The sequence below is a fragment of the Protopterus annectens genome, chromosome 1.part0 (assembly GCF_019279795.1).
Source record: "Protopterus annectens isolate FY-2018-M chromosome 1.part0, PAN1.0, whole genome shotgun sequence".
NCBI lineage: Eukaryota > Metazoa > Chordata > Ceratodontiformes > Protopteridae > Protopterus > Protopterus annectens.
This window is the reverse complement of record NC_056725.1, coordinates 1,265,239,673-1,265,261,902: the sequence shown is the minus strand read 5'-3', so window position 1 is coordinate 1,265,261,902 and position 22,230 is coordinate 1,265,239,673. Positions and strand designations below refer to the sequence as shown.

The 22,230-nt window shown below is 35.6% G+C and overlaps 1 protein-coding gene across 1 annotated transcript in view; it reads right to left on the bottom strand.

The window, feature by feature from the left end:
* The window catches only part of MRAP2 (melanocortin 2 receptor accessory protein 2), a 1,283,298-nt gene extending 1,262,629 nt beyond the window's left edge, over window positions 1–20,669 (bottom strand). Inside the window, exons 1-2 of the mRNA XM_044066146.1 lie at window positions 20,161–20,669; window positions 19,076–19,215 (exon numbers count right to left, since the gene is read on the bottom strand). Coding sequence (XP_043922081.1) covers window positions 19,076–19,208 — 133 coding nt within the window. The 5' untranslated portion in view covers window positions 19,209–19,215; window positions 20,161–20,669. The remainder of the gene's footprint in view (window positions 1–19,075; window positions 19,216–20,160) is intronic.
* Between the last annotated feature and the right edge of the window lie 1,561 nt (window positions 20,670–22,230).

Sequence of the window (22,230 nt, the reverse complement as noted above, 5' to 3'; positions counted from 1 at the left end):
GAGGGAAAATGTACTGTTGGTTAAGAGAAGTGAAGCTTTCTTCACATTCTATTTGTGTTGCCATAGTAACAGTAAACAATTGCTGCAGTTTCTAAGGACACTGTGAACCTGCAAAGTGCATTTAGCCTCACAGTTAACAAATAATAAGAAAAAGTAATTTTGTTTAGTTGTTAAAATGAAAAACAACCTAAGCAAGGTAATATAAATACATAATAGGACTATTTGTAAATATTTTATGATTTATCCTCATAGGATTACATATTCCTGGAACACAACTGAAATGTTCCCAAACTACATGTGCACTTAAATGTAGCTGCTTGATTAAAAAGTATTACTCAGTTTAACATGCTGATTTCACAAGCTGTCTGCAATGTAAAAGTTACATTTTATATGTTACTTGAAACTGTCAGTCTCTAGAACATATGAAAAGATACATATTACTTTTTGCAACATGTTATCTTTGCAGTTACCTCACACTCTATACAAACTCACTTGGCAACTGATAGCTATTCATTTAAAATATCAGTTTAAATATTAAATGTGCCCTTGAAATGCTATTGACATTTTGACAAAATATAATCTGAACTGTAAAATGAATGACTTGAAAGAAGTGAAGTAATGCATAGATTTCAAAGACAGTTCTTGACACTACAGTATAAGTAAAAATGCATATTCACAAGGAAGTATTGAAATGTTTTAGTCTTCCAGTTAAAATAGCCGACTGTCAATGTTTTGATATCAGAAGGTTTGAAGAACTAGGAAATTATTATTATTTGTTTTTATAATGATTATTAGACAGATGTTAGACTCTGCTTAGTTTAATGAACTGTGACACATGTTTATGATGAAAAGTGGACTCAATTAGATGTTATTACAACAGTTATTAGATTACTGGTGGTAATGGTATGCTTAATGGGCTAGGGGGCATGTTAGCGATTAACTCTGATTGTTTTGTTTATATACATACTGTCAGTTGAGTTATTTCCAATAATATTAACATCATATATAAAAGGAGGGAAAATGTACTGTTGCCTGTGAGAAGTGAAGCTTTCTTTGCATTCTATCAGCTTCGTGAACTATTTCAGTTTTTTTTTTTTAACATGCATTGATAAGGAACCACTATATTTGCATTGCCATGGCAACAGAAAAAAAACTGCGGCAGTTTCTATGGACTTTGTGAATCTACGAAGTGCATTTAACCTTGCAGATAACAAATAAAAAAGTAATGTTGTTTAGCTATTAAATTGAATTACAATCAAAGGAAGGGTAAATTAGATAACTTAATAGAACAACTTGTAAATACTTTATAAATGACTCACATTGGACTACACATTCCTGGAAACCCAACTGAAATGTCCCCAAATTACTTGTGAACTTAAATGAAACTGCCTGATTAATAAGCATAACTTACTTTAACAACCTGAATCCATAAGCTATCTGCTCTATATATATGCTACATTATATATGTCACTTGCATATGACAGTCTCTAGAGCACATGAAAAAATACATATTATGTTTGCAGCATGCATATTTGCACTAACCATACATTCTAAACTAACTCAATTGGCAACTGACAAGTTATTTATTTGAAACATCAGTCTAAATATTAATTGTGCCCTTGAAATATTATTGCTGTTTTGACAAAGCAAAACCTGAATTGAAAAAGGAATGATTTGAAGAAGTGAAGTATTGTACAGATCTCAAAGACAGCTATTGACACTACAATATAAGTAGAAATGTATACATGTAAGGAAAAATTGAAATGCTTTACACTTTTGGTTAAAATAGCTTATTGTTAACTTTTTGCTTTATCAGAAAATTTAAAGAGTTAGGAAATTATTTCTAACTTTTTTTATAATGTTTACTAAAGTGATGTTAGTCACTGACTTGTTTAATGGATTGTGAGTCATTTAAAAGATGGACTACAAGGGGAAGAAAGGGAAGGGAAATCTTTGTTTTTGGTTAAGGGAGGAGAGGCTTAAGAGTATTCTAACTGCCCTGAGAACTCTCTAAGATGTTCTAAACACTATTTGATTAATATTTATCTAAGGTAAGTCTTGATTACCATATGGGTACCTGCACATTCTTGCTAGACCTGATGTGATTTCCCATTATGGAAGCAGGAGGTGCCCTATGCAGGGAGGGAATTGTCAGGATGATCATAGTTCATTCTTAGACTCTGCTTTGTAAATCTATAAATATGTAAAGCACTGCACACTAGAATGTAGGGCACCTCTAGTCAGAGTCAGGATACCACTGATAAGCCATGTCTTTGCATAAGTGTAAGTTGAAGTTGGTGAGCTGAAGAGTGGGAAAGTAAAGGAAGACAGTACACCTACAGTAAATTCATATTTCATTGGTAATCACTCATTGTCTCCTACAGAGTCCTTTTAAAATTATTTTATATTACAAATATTACAAATTATATTACAAATATATTACAAATTATTTTAGTAATAATCTATTTGTTGTTGGCTTATTTAGTGTATGCTCCTCTGTTGCATTTAATTTATCCAAAATGACATATCTGACATGTTTAGGATCTCTTAAGGGTAACCAAATATTGGATATTTTCTAAGGCAACATAATAATTGTTTACACTACTAGCATTCCATCCCGATATATAAAATACTATAGAATAATAATAGAATCATATAGAATTTCATATCTCTTTTAAGAAAATTCTCCATATAATAATTTAACATATGGAGCTCAGTTGATATTGTTGGCTAAAGGTATGAGTGATAATCCAATAGATCAATCTTTATCTGTTGGATTAGGAATGACTTTCATTCCATGTTTAATGGGTAATTCATATTTACTTGTATTTGATACTTTAGAATTAATGTTTTATAGAAGTACTTTTTTAAAGCCTGACCAGACTTTTACCCTACTTGTATTTAAAGAAGAAAGAACATTAAATTACACTCCCAAGTTTACACACATAAAAATAACATTCAATGTTATCAGAGAATATGGTATAACTACTATAATCAAAATAATAAAAAAGAAGCAAAATGTTTCTTCCAACAATAACTTGAAATGGATTTAACATTCTTATCATTAAATACTAATGGCTTAAATAATGCAAATAAAAGATCAAACTTACTAAAATATTTAAATCTAAATACGGCACAATTAGTAGTTCTCCATGGAGCACATTTTAAGACTAATGATAGCTTTATTTGGAACCCTAAGGACTATACAGTCTTAGCTCAATCCTCCTATAGAACAAAGAGAAAAGGAGTATCAATTCTCTGGAAGAAAAACATAATCACTCCAAAAGTTATTTATAAATATGAAGACAAAGAAAGTCTACTAGCGTTTGCTATAATTAAATAACATGGACATTAGCTAATCTATATTGGTTCCCAGGAATTGGAGCAGGAATGGTTAAAAACACCTAGATTTTATTTCCAACAATTATAAAGGAAAGCTTATACTGGGAGAGACTTTAATTGTACCTTAGAAGCTTCTGAAACCACCAAGAATTCTTTTTGCATAGCAACTATTTCAAAATCCTTAAAAAAATGGATTGATTAATTTCATTTAATAGACACTTTTAAAGTAAAAGATGATAAATCCTTATTTTTGCCTGTAAAGACCATAGATTTGGAACACAAACTAGAATAGACAAATTATTCATAGTTCAAGATTTACAAACAAAAATCCTCAACTTCTCAATAGTTCCATGTCCCTTCTCAGATCATGACTCTCTGATAATGAAGCTCCAAATAGAGTTTAAACCTTTAATTCTCTCAACTAGAATTCCATCATATATCACAAATATTAAAGAATTCAGACTCTGGATATTGTCAGAACTACAATTATTTCTTGAAATTAATAATACAACACAAATCAGTAGAGTCATGGTTTGGGACACATTAAAAGCGTATTTATTTGGTAAGACCCTTAGCTGGTACAAAAACAAAGTTAGAGAGTAGAAATCTGAATCATTATACTTGCAAACCAGACTCTTGACAGCAAAATCTAAAAAAAAAATCAGACTTGTCCAGAAGTCAAAAAAGAAATAGAGGAATTAAATAAAAAATATAATGACATTCTAACACACAAAACTTGTCTAGCCTTGGAAAATTTTAAAATAAACTCATTAGCCACCTCCCCCAGATATCTACATAACGTATCTACAATAATTAAAATATAATCTAAAGCAAATAACATTAGTAGTATATATCATGAAAAGAAAGGGAAAAAAGTATCAGATATAGGAGACATCCTTGAAGCATTTTGGTTCTAGTGTATGGAACACTTCAAAAAAGAAGACTTAGATATCAACCAAATAAACTTAGATACAAACCTTATCAATATAAAAAAAAATCCAGAAAACTTAAAACTAGACCTACAAAAACCTATATCCTACAAAGAAATTGTTGACAAGATAAAAGAAAGTAAATTTAACAAAGCTCCAGGGATAGATTGTATAATTACGGAAATGTACAAACTCTTCCCTTCATAAAACTTTGCTAGAAGTCCAGTCAGAAGCAAAAATACCACCCTCAATGAAATATTCTCTCATAACACCAATTCTAAAAGATAATAAACCATCAGAACGTTGCACCTCATACAGACCTATATCATTACTGAATAATGATTACAAAATACTCATGTCAATCCTAGCTAACTGAATGAAAATCCCACTTTCAAAGACAATTAATAATGATCAAACTGGATTTTTATATAACAAGCACACACGTGATAATATTAAAAGGATACTTACTCTTATAGAATATATGAATAAATAATACAGAGAAATACTTGTAATCGGATTAGACATGGAAAAAGCCTTCGATTCCCTCAACTGGGAATATCTATTTAAAACTTTAGCATTATTTGAAATTCCACCTCCCGTCATCTTATTACTAAAAAACATATATATTAATAACTTAGCCTACATTAAATTAGGTCCTTTCACCTCAGAATCTATCCATATAACGAAAGGTACTAAACAAGGATGCCTCCTTTCTCCTATTTTATTTGCATTGGCTATAGAAATCCTTGCAGAAATAATACTCAATAATCCAAGAGTAAAAGGAATAGAAGTCTATGACCAGTACATATATAAAATAATGCTTTTTGCTGATGATATTTTATTAACCCTATCAAATTTCAGAGAGTCATTAGGAGAGCTAGAAGAAATAATGGAGAAATTTTATAAGATTTCAGGTCTACACATTAATAGATCAAAATCAAAATTTTTATTTTTAAATAAGAAAAAAGAACTACAATTTACAGATAAATCCATCATAGGAAAACAAGAACTTATACTAAATTACTTAGGAATAGTGTTATGCAAAAATATAAATGAAACAATATTAATAAATTATAAAAACATTATTGAAACAATAAAAATATATATAGAAAAGTGGAACAAAATTATATTAACATTTGAAGACAGATCGCAATAATAAAAATGGTCTTATTGCCAAAAATACTATATGTACCATTAGCAATACAGTTAATTCCTGAAAGATGCATTCTTAAAGAAATAAACTCATGTTTAATAAAATTTTATGGTATCCCAAAATGAATAGAGTAGCTCTAACTCATCACATTAGACCCTGGAAACAAGGAGGATTAAACTTCCCAAAAATAGAAACTTATATAAAAGCATCTGTGCTTAAAACTACAATAGACTGGATAAATCCAAATTATTTTGCCAACTGGAAAGAATTAACAACGGCTATATTCACAAATGAATTTAATCTGTTAAAAAAATTTTAATAGTAGGCAAATCAAAGAAACCCTGGTACATACTATGCATAAGTATACAATATAATATAACAAAACCTTCTAAAAAACACTGATTAATCATTACATCAATTCCTTTAGGAAACGTATCAATGCAAACATAGATCTAAAACTTTGGTTTGAACTTTTAACCCCATTTGCCATCACTAAGAACTTTCCTCACAAAATATATAGGGAAACAATAACCTCCTGGGAACAAAATGGATTTTTATGCTGGTTTCAATGTGTAAATAAATTAAATGTTTTAGATATACATATGATAAAAACTGCTTACAATATTCCAACACAGGACTGGTTAACCTTACAAAGCATTCTAATGTACACTCAAGATTTATGCAGATTTATTAATAATTCCTCATTTAAAGATATTCCAAATCTAATATGTTTTCTGTATGAATTTATATATAATAGTTGGAAAAGAAAAATTCCATTTCAAATCTATATAAAGAGTTAATGGCATATAAAACAATTCCCAAACCATCATACTGGCAGTTCTTAACAAAAGGTCAGTCATTGCAGTTAACAGAAGAAATTAAAACTAACATCTTACTATCACTTAATTACACCTCTAACACACAGTACTGGAAATATTTAACTGGAAATACTTACCTAGAGTGTTTTTAACACCAGATAGAATTAAAAAGATCAGTACTACTACAAATGGTTTTTGCTGGAGGTGTAAAAAGTCAAATAAAGCAGACTGGATTTGTATGTTTTATGCATGTAATAAAATTAAATCATACTGGAATGGAATCAATCATTTTTACAAGCTTTATTTAATGAATCCTTTACCTTAACTAAAGTATTGGTTATGCTAAATATAAATGAAGGTCCCTACCTGAATAAGACAAATATGTATTTGTTATGGACAATACTTATATCCAGGAAATGTGCAACCAGAAGGTGGAATTCAAATATACCCCCGACCTTGGAAGAATTCTACACTTTACTGAAGACAAACGCATCAATGGAAATAAACATCAAAGAACTATGAATCTATCCCAAGCCATTGGTAAATAATCCTTGGAAGAAATTTATATCTTTGTTTGACACTCTGCAATAATCAATATTGTATCTCTGATAACTGATCTATTAATTCTACATTTAATAACATACAGTGTATATAATTGAAAGCCAGGCTATTGTAAATATTGTATATAGTTGTTTAAAATTATATTAAAAAATATTATGTAAATGTTATTTTAATTGAAAATATTTTTTTTTGAGGCAAGATAAGCCATTCTTCGCAGTATGCCAAAAAAAAAAAAAAAAAAACAGGAAAGAAAAAAGGAAGGAAAAAATATAAACTACAAAGGCTTTGGGTCTTACTCTTGAAAAATAAACACAATTGTTTGATAAATGCTGAGCAAGTAAGCATTATGTAAGCATTATTTAAAACAACTGCAAAGGGTACTTATATATTATTGCAACCAGGTTGCAAGTGTCTCATTTTTTATTGCCTTGACAAGTACGTATTTATTATAGGTTCATAGGTTCATACTAGGCTATCTGCCCGAGGGCATTTACAAGCCTAGCCCATAGTTTTTGTGTTACACCCCCCCTTTTATATGGGGGGGAATTATTTTTTGCTGTGCCTGTGTCGTGTCGAGACACTGAGGTAGGTAATCCCTATATCTATTATCTCCTATCCATTCCATTTGTTTGGATTTCTCTTTTCTTGAGCCAAGGCTCTGCTCTGCCTCACATATTCACATATTTTTACAGCATAGTCTTTCTTTGGTGAATCTATCCATCTCCCCCTTATTAATATATAGGTTTATTCATGTACTAGGAGCAGTAGTGTTTTTTTTTTTTTTACAAAAACACATTAAGTAATGTTTACCTGATGCCCCACTACTGAAAGTCACCCAGGACTGAAACACAGATTCTTAACTTGGCACTAAATTTCAATCCTAATTGCGAGTAAACAGCAGTGTGACTGAAATGTCGCCATTGGGCTCTTTGTAGACCTCATTTTCTAACAGTATTACACTAATCTTGCCAAAGGCCTGGCAACATAACTTAGCTTTTTACATCTAGAACTAGGGGCAGGTGAAGGATAGTTTGAGAAAATGGCATGGGAGTCACCCAAGATTGAAACACGGGTTCTTAACTTGGCACGGTATTTCAATCCTAATTGCGAGCAAATGTGTTGGCTACAGCCACTTTTTGGTAAAGCAGAAAGAAACACAGTTGTAATCATTTCATACAGACATATTTTGCACAGTTTTTACATAAACTTAGGTTGTTTTGTCATAGGGATTCAGAGTAATGACTCCGATGTGCATTGTCTTGCTGTGTTATGTTTGTCACAATTGGGTCCATGGTCATTACTATTGCTCCTGGGTGATCACCTAATGTCACACACATGTACTTAGTAGGTTCCCCAACCCCTGTCAAACCATAAAGACTCATTGGGCATCACTTCAATCATTTTGAGACATTCAGAATCTGGTTGCGATAATATGTAAGTGCCCTGCAAAGCTACATGTCATAAGCACATTTGTTGTAACTAAAAGTTTCCTAATAGCTGCACTGATGTTGTATGATAAAACCTTATAGAAAAAGTTAAAACAGTTTATTAATATACCTAGTAAGTCAAAAGTATTAATCACATAAAAATAAAGGCTTTGTATGAAATAATATAGCTGAAATTGAGAATTGTATTCTTTATAAACACTAGTCGCCTGTAAGATTAGCCAGGATTTATCATGCCCCAAGTAAACATAATCAAATCAAACCCTAGTTAATCCCTTTGATTTAAAAGCTCCAGTCTGGTTTAAAAAAAATTCTAGTGGCCTGAGGAGGTAAAATGTGAAAGTTGTACAGGAAATGCATTTTTTTCAGGGTAAATGTTCATAGCTATAAGGATAGCTTTCCCTGTATATGCTCCTAATCTTAAATTAAATATATTACAATGTGTACATGATGAAAATCATCTGTAATTGACAGATTCCTGCTGAGATGTTGGATCTGTTACAGTACAAGATGGTACAAAAGTAGCCCATGTCACTCTGTAGAAAAACAAAAAAGTTGTGCATAAATGGAAAATCAAGTATATGCAAACATAAATATGGCAATTTTAAGTAAAGCAGTAATGTAGTTTTGTCTCCCAAAGTAGAACTACATCTCTCCTTAGTCACCATTTTACAAGGCAAGTTTGGACAGAAAATTAAGCTAGCATTGGAATCCCCTGAAGTCACAGAACAAACTTTGTGAACTTCTTAGCTTCTTTCTAGGAGATAAAATATAGGCTGCAAACACATAAGCTGGTAGAGTAAATTTACAAGATTAATAAAAGATGGTTAAGCTCAGAAGATATTGCAACAGTCATGTATAAATTCAATGTCTGCTACTTTTGGACAAAAGGTCCAGTTAAATGCTAATTAAATTGTATAACGTATTGTCCTTGTGATTGTGTACACAATTTATCAATGAACTTCACTACTATTAACCAACACTTTAATACCCGAGACTTGAAGGTTAAGTACAGAGACACTTTTAAAATCCTTTCTAAATGTTAGAAACTGTATTTGCTTTAATATTGCTGCACACTGAAGTGTGCTAGCTTGCACTGCACTTGAATTGTTTTTTAGTGTTGTTTTAGCTGCTTTTCTGTAAAAAAAAAAAAAACTCTAAGCCTGTTTCCTACCTTTCCTGAAACTAGTGTAGTCCAGATACAGATTTGCTGTATCCAGGACTGTATGTAAGCTTATGAACCCCAACAAGCCTTTCTGTGTTGGAGGGAAGCCTTCTAGCTTATCAGTGGTAGTGGTAAGTACTAGGCAGCCTATCTACCACAAGAGGAGTGGTTTCAGACCCAGAAATTGTAGTTCATTGGCTGTTTGGGCAGTTTTTCTATCTCTTTCAACTTCTGGTTTAAAAGCCCACGTTTGCACTTGTTTCCAACTTTTCCTGCAACTAGTCTAGTCCAGATAAAGAATGTCTGCATCCAGGACTGTTTGTAAGCTTCTGAGCCTCCCAAACCTTTCTGTGTTGAATGGAAGCCTGCTAGCTTATCACTGGGAGTGGCAAGCACTAGATAACCTATCTACCACATAAGGAGTGGTTTCTGGCTCACAAATTGTAGTTATTGGCTATTTGGGCAGTTTTTCCAGCTCTCTCTCAACTTTCTGATTTAAAAGCCTGCATTTGCACTTGTTCCTTTCCTTTAACTAGTCTAGTCCAGATACAGGTTTGCTTTATCCAGGACTGTTTGTAAGCTCCTGAGTCCCCAAGCCTTTCTGTGTTGGAGGGAAGCCTCCTAGCTTATCAGTGGGAGTGGTAAGCACTAGGTAAAGTATCTACCACATAAGGAGTGGTTTCTGGCCCAGAAATTGTAGTTATTGGCCATTTGGGCAATTTTTCCATCAATCTCAACTTTCTGATTTAAAAGCCCACATTTGCACTTGTTTCTTTCCAGTAACTAGTCTAGTCCAGATACAGATTCTTAGTTTTACCACTTGAATTTGCTTATTCATGCTCAGCACTTGTTCAGAACTTGTTGTAAGCACTAAATAAGTTACAAATTACTACAGCACTCAACCTTCCTCATTATTTAGAGGAAAACAGTTTTTGTTCTTACTTTCCTCACTTGCTTAGAGAAAACAGCTCTTGTACTCACTTTCCTCACTTATCTAGAGGAAAATAGTTTTTTATTCAGGCATGTCCAAGGGGCAGCTCCCAGTATTCTCTCCTGTCTATCTGATGAATCTGGGCATCTTGGGGCAATGTAGCAATTGCCTCATGTACACAGACAACACTCTCCTCCTACCACCCAACACTACAACCTGTGAGAGATGCACTTATCTAGCCAAACTGGAAGTAAAGCTCTCTCCAACCAAGACTGTACTTGACAGTCAAGAGAAGAAGGTAAACACTTGCACAACACCACACTCATCACATAGTCCCACTAAATCTACACCACCAAAATCCACACATAGAAACACAAAAACATTCACGAAGGCTCTTAAAAATAATCTGCTCAAGCAACAGAGACCTCCAAAGCAGAAATGTAAGCAATCTCAACCTCCCAACACAACCCAAATGACACATAGTCCACAGACTCAGTGTGCCACTCAATCACAGCCCATAAGACAAAACAACGTACCCAACACACTAGTCGTAGGTGACTCTATATTCAGGCACACTGATGTCCCACTCACCAGGCTAAACAAGGAGAAGGTTACTGTCAGCTGCCTGTCAGGTGCCAGGATCCGCCACATAACTCACTCACTCAGGTCACTCCTCAACAAGTACAAATATGACTCTGTCATTGTTCATGTTGGTGTGAAAGACCTGAGACGTACCTCCCTGAACTACATGAAAAGAAACATGGAAGAGCTCTCCAATCTTGTAACCCAGCCAGGTATGACCCTAGCCCTGAGTAGCATTCTGCCATCGCCCAGAATGATACCGCAGTACAAGAACAAAATGATTGACTTCAACAATTGGCTAAGCTTCTGGTGTCATTCTAAGAGGATCCAGTATCTGTCTGCCTGAGGCAACATGGTCAACAGACCACGATGCTTTGCCAGAGATGGTCTGCACGTGTTGCCCCTGGAATTCTGGATACTGGCTAAGGGTCTTGCTGCCCCTATAGTGCCCTTTTTAGGCAAGGTTCAAATGACAAATTCACCACAGTAACAGGAACAGGCAAGCAAAAATTGAGGGTAATGCTACTCAATGTTAGAAGTCTAAATCTCAAAATGCACTCACTCGAGGCACCCCTTAAAATGGAAAACATCGATATCTGTGCAGTGACTGAGACCTGGTTCAAGGCTGCAGAGACCACCCCTGCACTACCAGGCTATAACTCATACCACACTTTTCGGCCATGTAACCTGGAATGGAACACCAAAGGTAGAGGTGTGTTCATATTCATTAAGGATATCCACACCTTCGGGCTAGTTGCTCAGCATAATGAATCCGAAGTTATCCAAGTGCAACTAACTCTGGGCAAAACTGCAATCCGAATTGTAGCTTGCTACAGATCCCCCACCATGCCCCAGGATTCTCACTCCTCTTTTCTTGATATACTGAAAAATATTAGGGTTCAACCAAACACCCTAATAATGGGTGATTTCAACTACCCCACCATTAACTGGGAAAACTACTCATGTACCAACTCCTTTCCTCAACATTTTCTGGAATTCAAAAATTCAACTTATCCACACCCCCACCAGGGTCAACAATATCCTAAACCTAGTCATTACCAACATGAGTGACTGGTGTTCCACACCTGAAGTCAACTCCTTGTTGGTCTGATCTGACCATAAGCTAATCACCCTAGATATCCACCCCCCCCCCCATTAAGGAAACCATGGTAAAACATTTCTCCTAACCCAAATTTATGGTTTTTAAGACAAAAGTGGCACACTTCATGACACCCATGCAGATGGATAATACAGTTATGACTGCTGAATCCTACACAAATGCACTCTATAAGCACTTACATGAGTTCATGGATTGTGCTATCCCAAACAGAACCAAGACAATATCCTCCAAATAAAGGAAGCCAATCTGGTGGTCCCCTGCCATAAACAAACTGTACAACAGAAGGAATAAACTATTGCAAAAGAGAGTAAAATCCCACGAGTGGAGGAGCTCCCTGTTCAGCCTCAGTAAGAAGCTGAGATCCCTTATAAGATCCTCAAAGCTAGCTACAAAAACAAAACTGTCACTGATTCTAAGGACAACCACAAAGCATTCAATAGCTATGTCAAGAATCTCAATGGCAACACCCGGATCTGCCACCCAGATCTGTTCTGAGTTACAGCACAATGGCACGAAAATTACAGAACCAACTGATATTGCCAACATCCTGGCAGATAGATTCAGGGCTAACTTTACCCTCTCTCACCCCCTAAAGGGCCCATATCTATACAGGAAGAATGCAGAGTCCCTGTAATCACAACTATGCAGGTAAAAGCTGCACTCTCTAAAGTCAAAAACACAGCATCCATGGGACCAGACAACATCCCAGGCTGCGTTCTACATGAACTTCAGAACAAAATGGCTCCCCACCTAAGCACCATGTTCAATCATAGACTCACATCAGGCTTTGTGCCCACTGAATGGTGCACAGCAACAGTTATCCCACTCCACAAAGGGGAAGCCACCACTGATTCCGGGAACTATTGCCCTATTAGCCTGATGAGCCTGGTCTGCAAGGCCATGGAATGTATCATCATGGAAGTCATAAACAAAGACATTGGTAACCTCCAAACTCTGGACCCCACCCAGTTTGGGTTTCTGAAAGGCAGATCATGCCTCCTGAACTTGATTGACTTCTTTGAGGCAGTCACCAAATTCATAGATGAGGGTAAGGTGTTTCACACAGCCTATCTTGACCTCGCCAAGGCTTTCAACACCATCCCCCATTCTGGAATTATAGCTAAACTCACGAAACCTCACTAAACTAGGTATAAATCCCTGCGTCACAAGATGGGTTGCCAAGTGGCTCACTGACAGAACCCACACTGTAAAACTTGCAGACTCCAAATCTGACTTCAAACCAGTGACAAGTGGAGTACCACAGGTTTCAGTCCTGTGGCCTCTCATGTTTGGTATCTATTTCTCTGAAGTACAGGCTAACACAGAAAGCCTCTGGCTAATGAAGTTTGCAGATGACTGCAAACTAGGAGTCGTAGTCGAGTCCCCAAATGATGTGGACATCCTACAGAAAGGCCTCACTGAGACAGATGCCTGGTGTCAGAGCCATGGCCTCAAGCTCAATGACAAAACATGCATTGTCATCCCCTTTGGTAAAAACTCTGTACCCATGAACTACCACATAGGCATGTGTGATAAGAGACCTTCGAACCCAGGTGGACAGTAGTCTCTCCTTTGATAATCACATTGCTACAGTCAGGTAGTCCTTCTATGTGGCACACCTCATCACAAAAGGGTTCTCATCCAGGAAAAAAGAGGTCATTGTTCCCCTCTACTCGACACTCATTAGACCCATTATAGAGTACAGTGCCCCTTTTGGAATTTACCTCACAAGACAACTGCAGCAGCTGGAAAGGACACAGAATTATCTCACAAAGAGGATTACTGGCCTCAAACAGATGCCCTACACTGACCATCTCAAAAAACTCCAGATTTACTCTGTAGCATATTGCCTACTCCGAGGTGATCTCTGCCTAACATATAAAGCTATGTCAAACCCAGAGTTGTTGGAGATGCTACACCTAAAAAAATCCCAATCCCTCTGAGCTACATGCTTTAGGGACCTAAACCTTGTCACCACAATAAACAGGACATGCTGGAGGGATAGATTCCTATCCCAGAGACTTCCCATACTCTGGAACAAGCTACCCATCTATGTCAAGCAGAGTTCCTCATTAGCACTTCAAGAAAAATCTTGATGAGTGGATGGGAAATAGGAAATACACCTCAGGGATCACTTCTGTGGCTCTGTTCGACAGTGGCACAGGAAAATAACTTTATTAGGTGGCGTAAGCCAGGGAACCTTGTTGGCTAGGCTTACTTAGGCCCTTGGGCTGATAGCCTAGTACCTACGTATGAACCTATGAACCTATGAGATATTTTGAGGTGGAAATTATGGCTAAGCACAAGTCTTGTTATTTGGACCAAGCAGTTAGCTGTAAGAAATTTCAAAACATTGAAATTCAAATATACAGCTATTTGGTAACAATCTGCATGTTGAATATAAAGAACTGTTAGGATTAAACATTGTGTGACTTATACTTTGGAAAGAACAAATGACTATATGACCATTTTGAAAGAAAAAAATGATTCAGTCTGAATAAATTTCTTTGTGCTTACTATAACTGAATTACTGTTACCACAGTTGCCTCGTTAATACTGCTTTAACTGAAGTGTACAGTGCTCAAAACTTTGGTACTGACTTTTTTACAGTTATTTACAAATTAACCACAAAAAAAAATGTTCAAAATTGTTTTTGCAGATAGAAAGCTTTGCCTGTAACCCCACACGGAGGCCTTGACACCCCTTTCATTATTATTATCACTTCAAGCGTTACACCTTGAAGAAAAGGTAACCAATGACAAGCAATGCAAAGCCTGTCTTGATCTTTTTCTAGGAAGCTACAAGCTCAGAGAACCTAAAACATACAATTTCAAGCAACACAACAAAAGTACTTATGTGAGGTTTGCTGCTATATATTCAAGGACCATCACTATGCACCTCAGAACTACAAAAAATGTAAGTGCAGCTCAAGGAAAATATATTTTAAGCCTAAATTAGTTGCAGCTCAGAAAACTCCTTTTGTCAAAGGTATAGCAGCCTTGGAGTTAGTGCATATATGCAGCAGGTGTGGGGGGGTATGGTACTCACATTGGGGGTGCAAAAGTTATCAACCTGAAAAATATTTTTAATGTATAATGGCAGGTTTCTTGGTTTACTGTTATTGTAGAAGAATCACAGTTAATCTCCAAGTTTCTGGACTTGCAATATCTCATTTCAAGCTTCCAGTAGGCTGTTGTCATATGTGTAGTAAGCAACAGCTATGACAAGCTATTATGTCAAAGCATTTGTAGTGCATGTAATTAAATCTTGGGGAAGTTAATTATTTTCTTCAGGCTGTATTGTCCTTATAATTAGAATTAAGATAAATTCTGCATGTATGTACCGCTTGATGACAGCACATGATCAGTATATTTCGTTATGCACTTGTCATTGTTTTTTTTTGTTTGTTTTTTTCAAAAGCAAAATATTTAGATATGCTGACATTGATTTACTACAAGACTATGCTCTTTGTTTTAATTAAGTTTGATATGTAATATTTGATCTGGAGAAAAAATATGTATGGAGCGCTTTGCAGCAGTAAACTACAAATGGAAAACTTCTGTGACATGCAATCATTGATAAAGTTACCATAGCTCTAGTACATGCAGCTTTGGTTGACAGATGAGGACAGGTTGGTAATAGTGTTTCTGGGAGCAATTCATTTATACTGTTTTGATTTTAAATTTTCTCAGCTTACAGCAAAAATCTTTATCATAGTCGTTAACTGGCATTTCAATAATTGTTTTATTTTAATTTAGATTTTTTAAAATTTTAATACATTTCACTTGTATAGCAGTTCATGTTCTTCGAAGTTCCTCAAAGTTCCACATTGAAAGACTCAGTCACACATTCAGTGTTAGGAATTTTTTAAGTGAAATCCATTGTAAATAGAAATTAATCATATTAATTCATTATAGCCCGTATAGAAATAATTATGCGAAAAAGGTTAGAGACAAGCCCAGAACTATTACAAATACATGTTTTGATTTACATTATGGCCTTGATGTTCTCAATGTGTGTTATAGATTGTAGTGCTACTTTTTCACATGTGCTTATAACATCTGTTGAATATTAGCTTATAAAACAGGTGATTTTCATTCTAAAGCAAATAAATCCACTGCCATTTGAAATAATACATGTTTTACTATTCAAAAACTCAACAATTTTTGCTTTTTCACAGTGTAGCCATCATTCGTTATGTGACACTGTACTGAAATATATTATCTTAGTTTAAGCACTTTCAAAAAAAGGTTTCCTGTGATACATATCAGAATAGTTTTCTCAAATGTTGTTTGTGGCAATATTTGATAGAAATATCACAGAATGTACTGTTTGTAACATCTATAAAGCTGTGAACTGGTACACACCCTAAACAGTTGTGTTTACTTCCCAGATTTCTGTAAATCACCATCTCTATAACTATATTAACGTTCTATCCATTGTCCATGAAAAACATGTTCACAATGAATATTACCAGGTTTCTAAGAATGACTAAGACTGAAAAAAGGCACAGTGGTTAAGGAAATCTAGCCTGTTAGTGCTCTGGTGTTTGATTTTTGTGAACAAGAAAGTGATTACATTAAAGGCGGTGCAGGATGTGGTTCTTCCACACCACATTCAGAAGTATGCAAAGAAAGAAGATTGCATGCAATAGTATTTTGTTTCTCAGCGTCATGATATGATATTAAAAAGAAAAAGAGAAAGCATTTTCAACATTCTTACATAGATTGTGCACTTATCTTATGGGAATCACCACCCTTCCTGTTCATCTATATGCATGGGCATGCATGTTGCTATATATACAGTATTTTGGTCAACAAAAACAGCATGGATGTCAGAGGCACACACAAGTTCAGTTCAGACTTCAATGCACCATGTTTAGAAATAGATCTAAAGAAGCAAATGCTCTGCTGCCATTATTATTTTTGCTTTATGAAGAAATATATCAATCAGAAAAAAAGTCCTTTACACTGAGAAATAAGTCGGCTATAATGAATTGTGCAACTTAATGATGACTGCAAACGAAAATAATCCAAATAAAAACCAACACCACAGACAAATAAATGATCTTGAGCAAAAAGAATGAGAAAATAAGCATAAAGTAAAACACTTGCTCAAGGTCAAAAACCAGGCACTTCGTTCGTATAAGAAGCACTATTCAAGTTCAGATAATAGTAATAGTTCAAGTCTATTCAGACCAGTCCATCTTATATACTGAAAATAGCAAATTCCTTTACGGACGTATGTCAGTAAAGGAATTTGCTATTTTCAGTATATAAGATAGCATTGAGCTCTTAATTTAAAGGTGACATTATACGTGGTCTGAAGAGACTCCTAGCAACCTGATAATAGCTTAAAGGAAGTTTTTGGAACACTAATTTGGAATACTTATTTAATTTCTGAAGACTTATTTGTGTTCTTTTATGTGCTGTATTGCCACCATTGCTGTGGTAATCATCTTGAATGGACTGGTCTGAATAGACTTGAACTATTATTATTATTTGAACTTGAATAGTGGTTCTTATATGAACAAAGTGCCTGGTTTTTGACCTTGAGCAAGTGTTTTACTTTATGCTTAATGATAGCTGCACTTTTGAACACTTTTTGCAATGTTCACAGGACAAATGGAAGCAGTGCCCTTGGTAGGTTTGGATGGAAGCATGTAGTTATGGTCACTAAACAGTTGCTGGACTGTTGCTACATTAAATAGCATGGCTGGCATTGCATACAGGAACATTTATCTAGTCGGTGCTGCTTTTTGTTTAATGGTGTAATGTTCCTACATGGTTATTAACCTGTTAACATCATTCCCATTGCAGTCATCAAATGGCACTGCATTAACTCTGCTTGAGTGCATCAGAAAGACACGAGTCTGCACATGCATGAGTAGGTACATACACACAAATGTGGCTATTGCACTAAGGATCTCATCAATGAACACTGACATGTCTCCTACCACAGAAAGTCTAGCACCCTAGTATATTAACTAACAAAACTATCATATGACAAGCAACCTACAACAAGTAAGTACATACAGGCAACAGCAAAAGCAATAGCTGTGTAGTTTAAACTGCTGTTTAAGAAAACCAAAGTATTATTGAAAAACAATTTGAAGCAATACATATACATGCTCATATTGGTATTTCTTTTTACTTTGAGTCGACAGTAGTCAGTATTAGCAATTCTTTGAAAGACTCCGTAGGTGAAACTGCACTATAAATGCAAACCCAGTCCAGGCTGTCTATTACAATAATTCCTGCAAGTACAGAACCTAGATGTGCAATTTCAGTAGAAACAGGTTCCAGAGAAGTCAACTCCAAAAGATTCACAGTGCCTTGGAAGGTCTTTCATCAATGAATTTTAGTCAAGGGAGGGGGTACATACGTCATCAAAAAGGGAAGCACAGAATGAATCAAAATGCCAGCTCTTAGCAGAAACATAATGATACAGTTTCCAGAGTCTTATAGAACTGTGGCTGAACTATTTCCTTTCCTTGCTTTTCATTTAACCAATCTGTCGATTGCATTAATGTGACTGTGTGATTTCTGTTTCCTGCAATAAGCTTTCTCCTTAATGTCCACTCCACAACTATTTACTTAATTCTATGCAATTAGATTCCGTACGCTTGCTTTATATTGTAGAGACATATTTACCCATCATCAGATCTTTCAAAAGAAAAACAGTGCAGCTCCTTTACAGCTGCTTGATTTAAATGAAACAAGGTGAAAATGCAGTTGTAATACATAATACTAACATTAACCTGGTAAACAAAATCCTTGTGTGTGTGTGTGTGTGTGTGTGTGTGTGTGTGTGTGTGTGTGTATTACAGTTGTAAGCCTATAGTGCACGAAGCAGCCTGGTGGATGTATGCCTAGCAGCCCCCAACTCAGTTAAACCCAGCAATGCAGTTCGGCGTGTAAGTAAAGTTTTAAAATGTTAAGTTGGCCAGTAGGTCATTCTTGAATTTAGAGGTGTGGGGGAGAGGAGTAACTACAGGAGGTCCTTTAAAACAGGTGTATTATTACTTACATCTGTGAGCTTTTAGTCCCTCAAAGGATACGGGCTCGTAATCGTAATACTCGTAACTCCAGATGTAATCTTCCGATTTAGACTGGGTTTGCTGCTGGGAGGTTTTATTTGCAACTCTGCCGACTTCAGACATAGCCAAGCTGAATGAAATAACAATATCAATTAATATCTTAATAATGCTAATTATAATAACAACATCAACGGCACATGAATTACAATTATACGGCCAATAAAGCGAAACGTGTTTTTGCTGGTATTTTACTTTGTAGTGGTGAAGCATACGATTTTCAAATTAGTCTCCAATAAATAAACATACTCTTAATAGTCCTGCTGTGTACAAGTTTTGAAGCACAGGTCCTGCCACTAATACTGTGCCCTGCTATAATAAGGCACGCAGTTGTTTTTCTGAGGTTAGACTCTGGCAGGAGAGTCTGCAGAAGAGAATTAAGTGAAAACCATGCTCTTCATATTCGGGGTCACCACGGTTTCCTATTCTTTTTTAACAAAATCCGCCTACAGCACACACACACACAAGATTTTTTGTCAATGAACATAATGAAGAGAGTTGGTTATTTGGCTGGCATATTTTAACCAGGAAAAGCCCCGCAGCCTTAGCACAAAAGCACTGCCGGCAGAATGTCAGGTAAGAAGATAATGTTTCAGTAAGTGCTTATTTAGGCATATATATAATATCTTTCAAATGATGCCTGCGTTGCCTGGGATCATCCTGCCAACTTTTGAGTTAGAATTATTTTTTACACACTCTTGTCAATAAATTCTGATATGACAGTCTTGCTGCTTGGCATCAACTTCAACAGTGCATTAAAAGTTGACAATGGTTTTATCAGCCTAAGTACAGACTGAGATGTTCAGAACGCATAAAACATAGCAACAATTGTAGAGTTATTTTTAGCTAGCTATCTTTATCTATTTAAGGTTTAAATCAGCAGCCAGCAACAACAACTGCACTATAACCAACAATTCAAACGCTGTGTTAAGAAATTAAGCATTAGCGAATGTCCCACTTTGCATCTGTTGTAACTTGCTTGGGCTTCCAATACAAATAGTCAAAGAAACAGCCTTACCTGGTCTTGAATTGCTTCCTCAGTCCAGTGTCATCTCCTGTTCTGTCACTGAATCGTAAATGATGTATGTGAGCTCCTGTTTAGGCAGCCTTTCTGCAAATGACAAACAGGTAGACGTGCTTTTCTTGGCTAAGAAGTATGTGAGGATACCAGGCTATCCCAGTGTGTGAACTGAAGTGAGAGAAGCAGCATTCTTGCCTGATCATGCGTTCCCTTATGAGAACTTTAGGAGTCCCTTTTATCCTGCCTTGGAATGATCCCCGAAGTCCAAATGCAGCCAGGTAATGCTGATGCACAGACCAGAGTAGCCCAGGCTGACAGAAGCAACGTGAATGTAATGACAAGAGACAGGGGGCGCAGCACGGAGGACACCGTGCAGCATTACCAAGGCTGTCCTTAAATGCTATGCTTAGAGCCCATTATAATTTTCCGATTAAGAGACCAGCTCATTACTATAATGTGTGGAGCAGGCGGGAGCACACCGGCAGTGTAACACGTCCAATCTTCACAGTCAATGTTGTAGGGAAAATGAGAAGTTAGAATGGTAGGTGGAAAATGGATGCGGTAAAATTTATCTACTTCGGCAAAAAGGAACCCCTATTTAGGAATTTCATTAAGAATGTTTGCTGTTTTAGGAAAACAACTATATATATATATATATATATATATATATATATATATATATATATATACATACACACACACACACACACACACACACACACACACACACACATCTGTATCTATATCTACATCTCTGTATCTATATCTATAGCTATCTATCGATCTATCTCTCTATTTATCTATGTATATACCACTGGCCATTTTACTAAATGTAACATAATTGTTTATGCCAACGCGGGCTAAGTGTAAACGTAGCTGATACTGGTTTAATAAATATTACATAAAGCGCACCAAAATTACTGCTGCAAACACCTGCTGTAGGAATTTACTATTTTTTGATTGGCTCATGTCCAAGGAAGACTAATATAGTCACATTTGAAATTGTTTTAAAAAAGCAAAGTTATAACATTTTGAGTCCAGATCAAACATGCCTCCTGATTAAGAATGGCAATGCTATCATTAAATATCTTAAAGGGCGATTTAGTGGTCAGAATGCAAAAATCAACATTTGGTAAGGAAAATAAAAATGTTACTAGAATATTTCATGAAATTTGCCAAGCACCGTGAAAGTCCCTTATTTAATGCTCACGAATAAAACAAGAACGTTCGCATTTAATTTGAGGAAATAGCCACAGCTGTGCATTTATTGCATTTTCAGCACAGTAGGAAAAATCAAATGTTCCAACCTTGCTGTATTGAAAGATCGTCAGCATATATATTACTACTCCCATTGTGACCGTCTAGCAGTCAAAGCGTTTGGACGCCTCGAGAGGAAGTAGATAAAAAGCGGGGTTCAAATCTCTTCAGATATTTCTTGCGGCCGAAGAGCGACCCTTCGACTGCCTCGTTGAATTGTCGGTAAAGCTAGCATCATTCAGAGCTGGACAAATAATTTCCTTGCTAGAGAAACATTCCACTAAAATAATTTTGTGGAGAAAACGTGTTTTTCTGAATGCTTTATTATATGTAGCTAGGAAACCTATTGTTGCTGGGACTGTCACTTCATTTCTAAGGGAACCGACGTGTAAATGTTTACACTTGTTGTTTAGAAAAGTTTTTTGACTGGTATTTTAGTCAGAACTTGAGTTTTTTGGGGGCAGGATAATATCCCTTGTGGGGTAGTGTCCATGGTTTACGTACCTTAGACTCACTTGTTCTCTGCTTTACCCTTTTAGCATTTTGTTCATGCTCCAGTATTGGCTTTTAAGGTTTCTTCCTTATTCTACCAATGGAGCCACCTCTGGTCTCTGCAGTCTTTTTTTTTTTTTACTCAGATAATTTTTATTTTAGATATGAACTAGACAACAAATGAATACTTAATACAATGGACTATCATATTACTTAATAAATTAACTATATACAAATTTACATTCAGCCTGACATATGAAAAATGAATGATAAGTTATACAGAAGTAGATAAATTAATCTTAAAAAATAATTATTTCA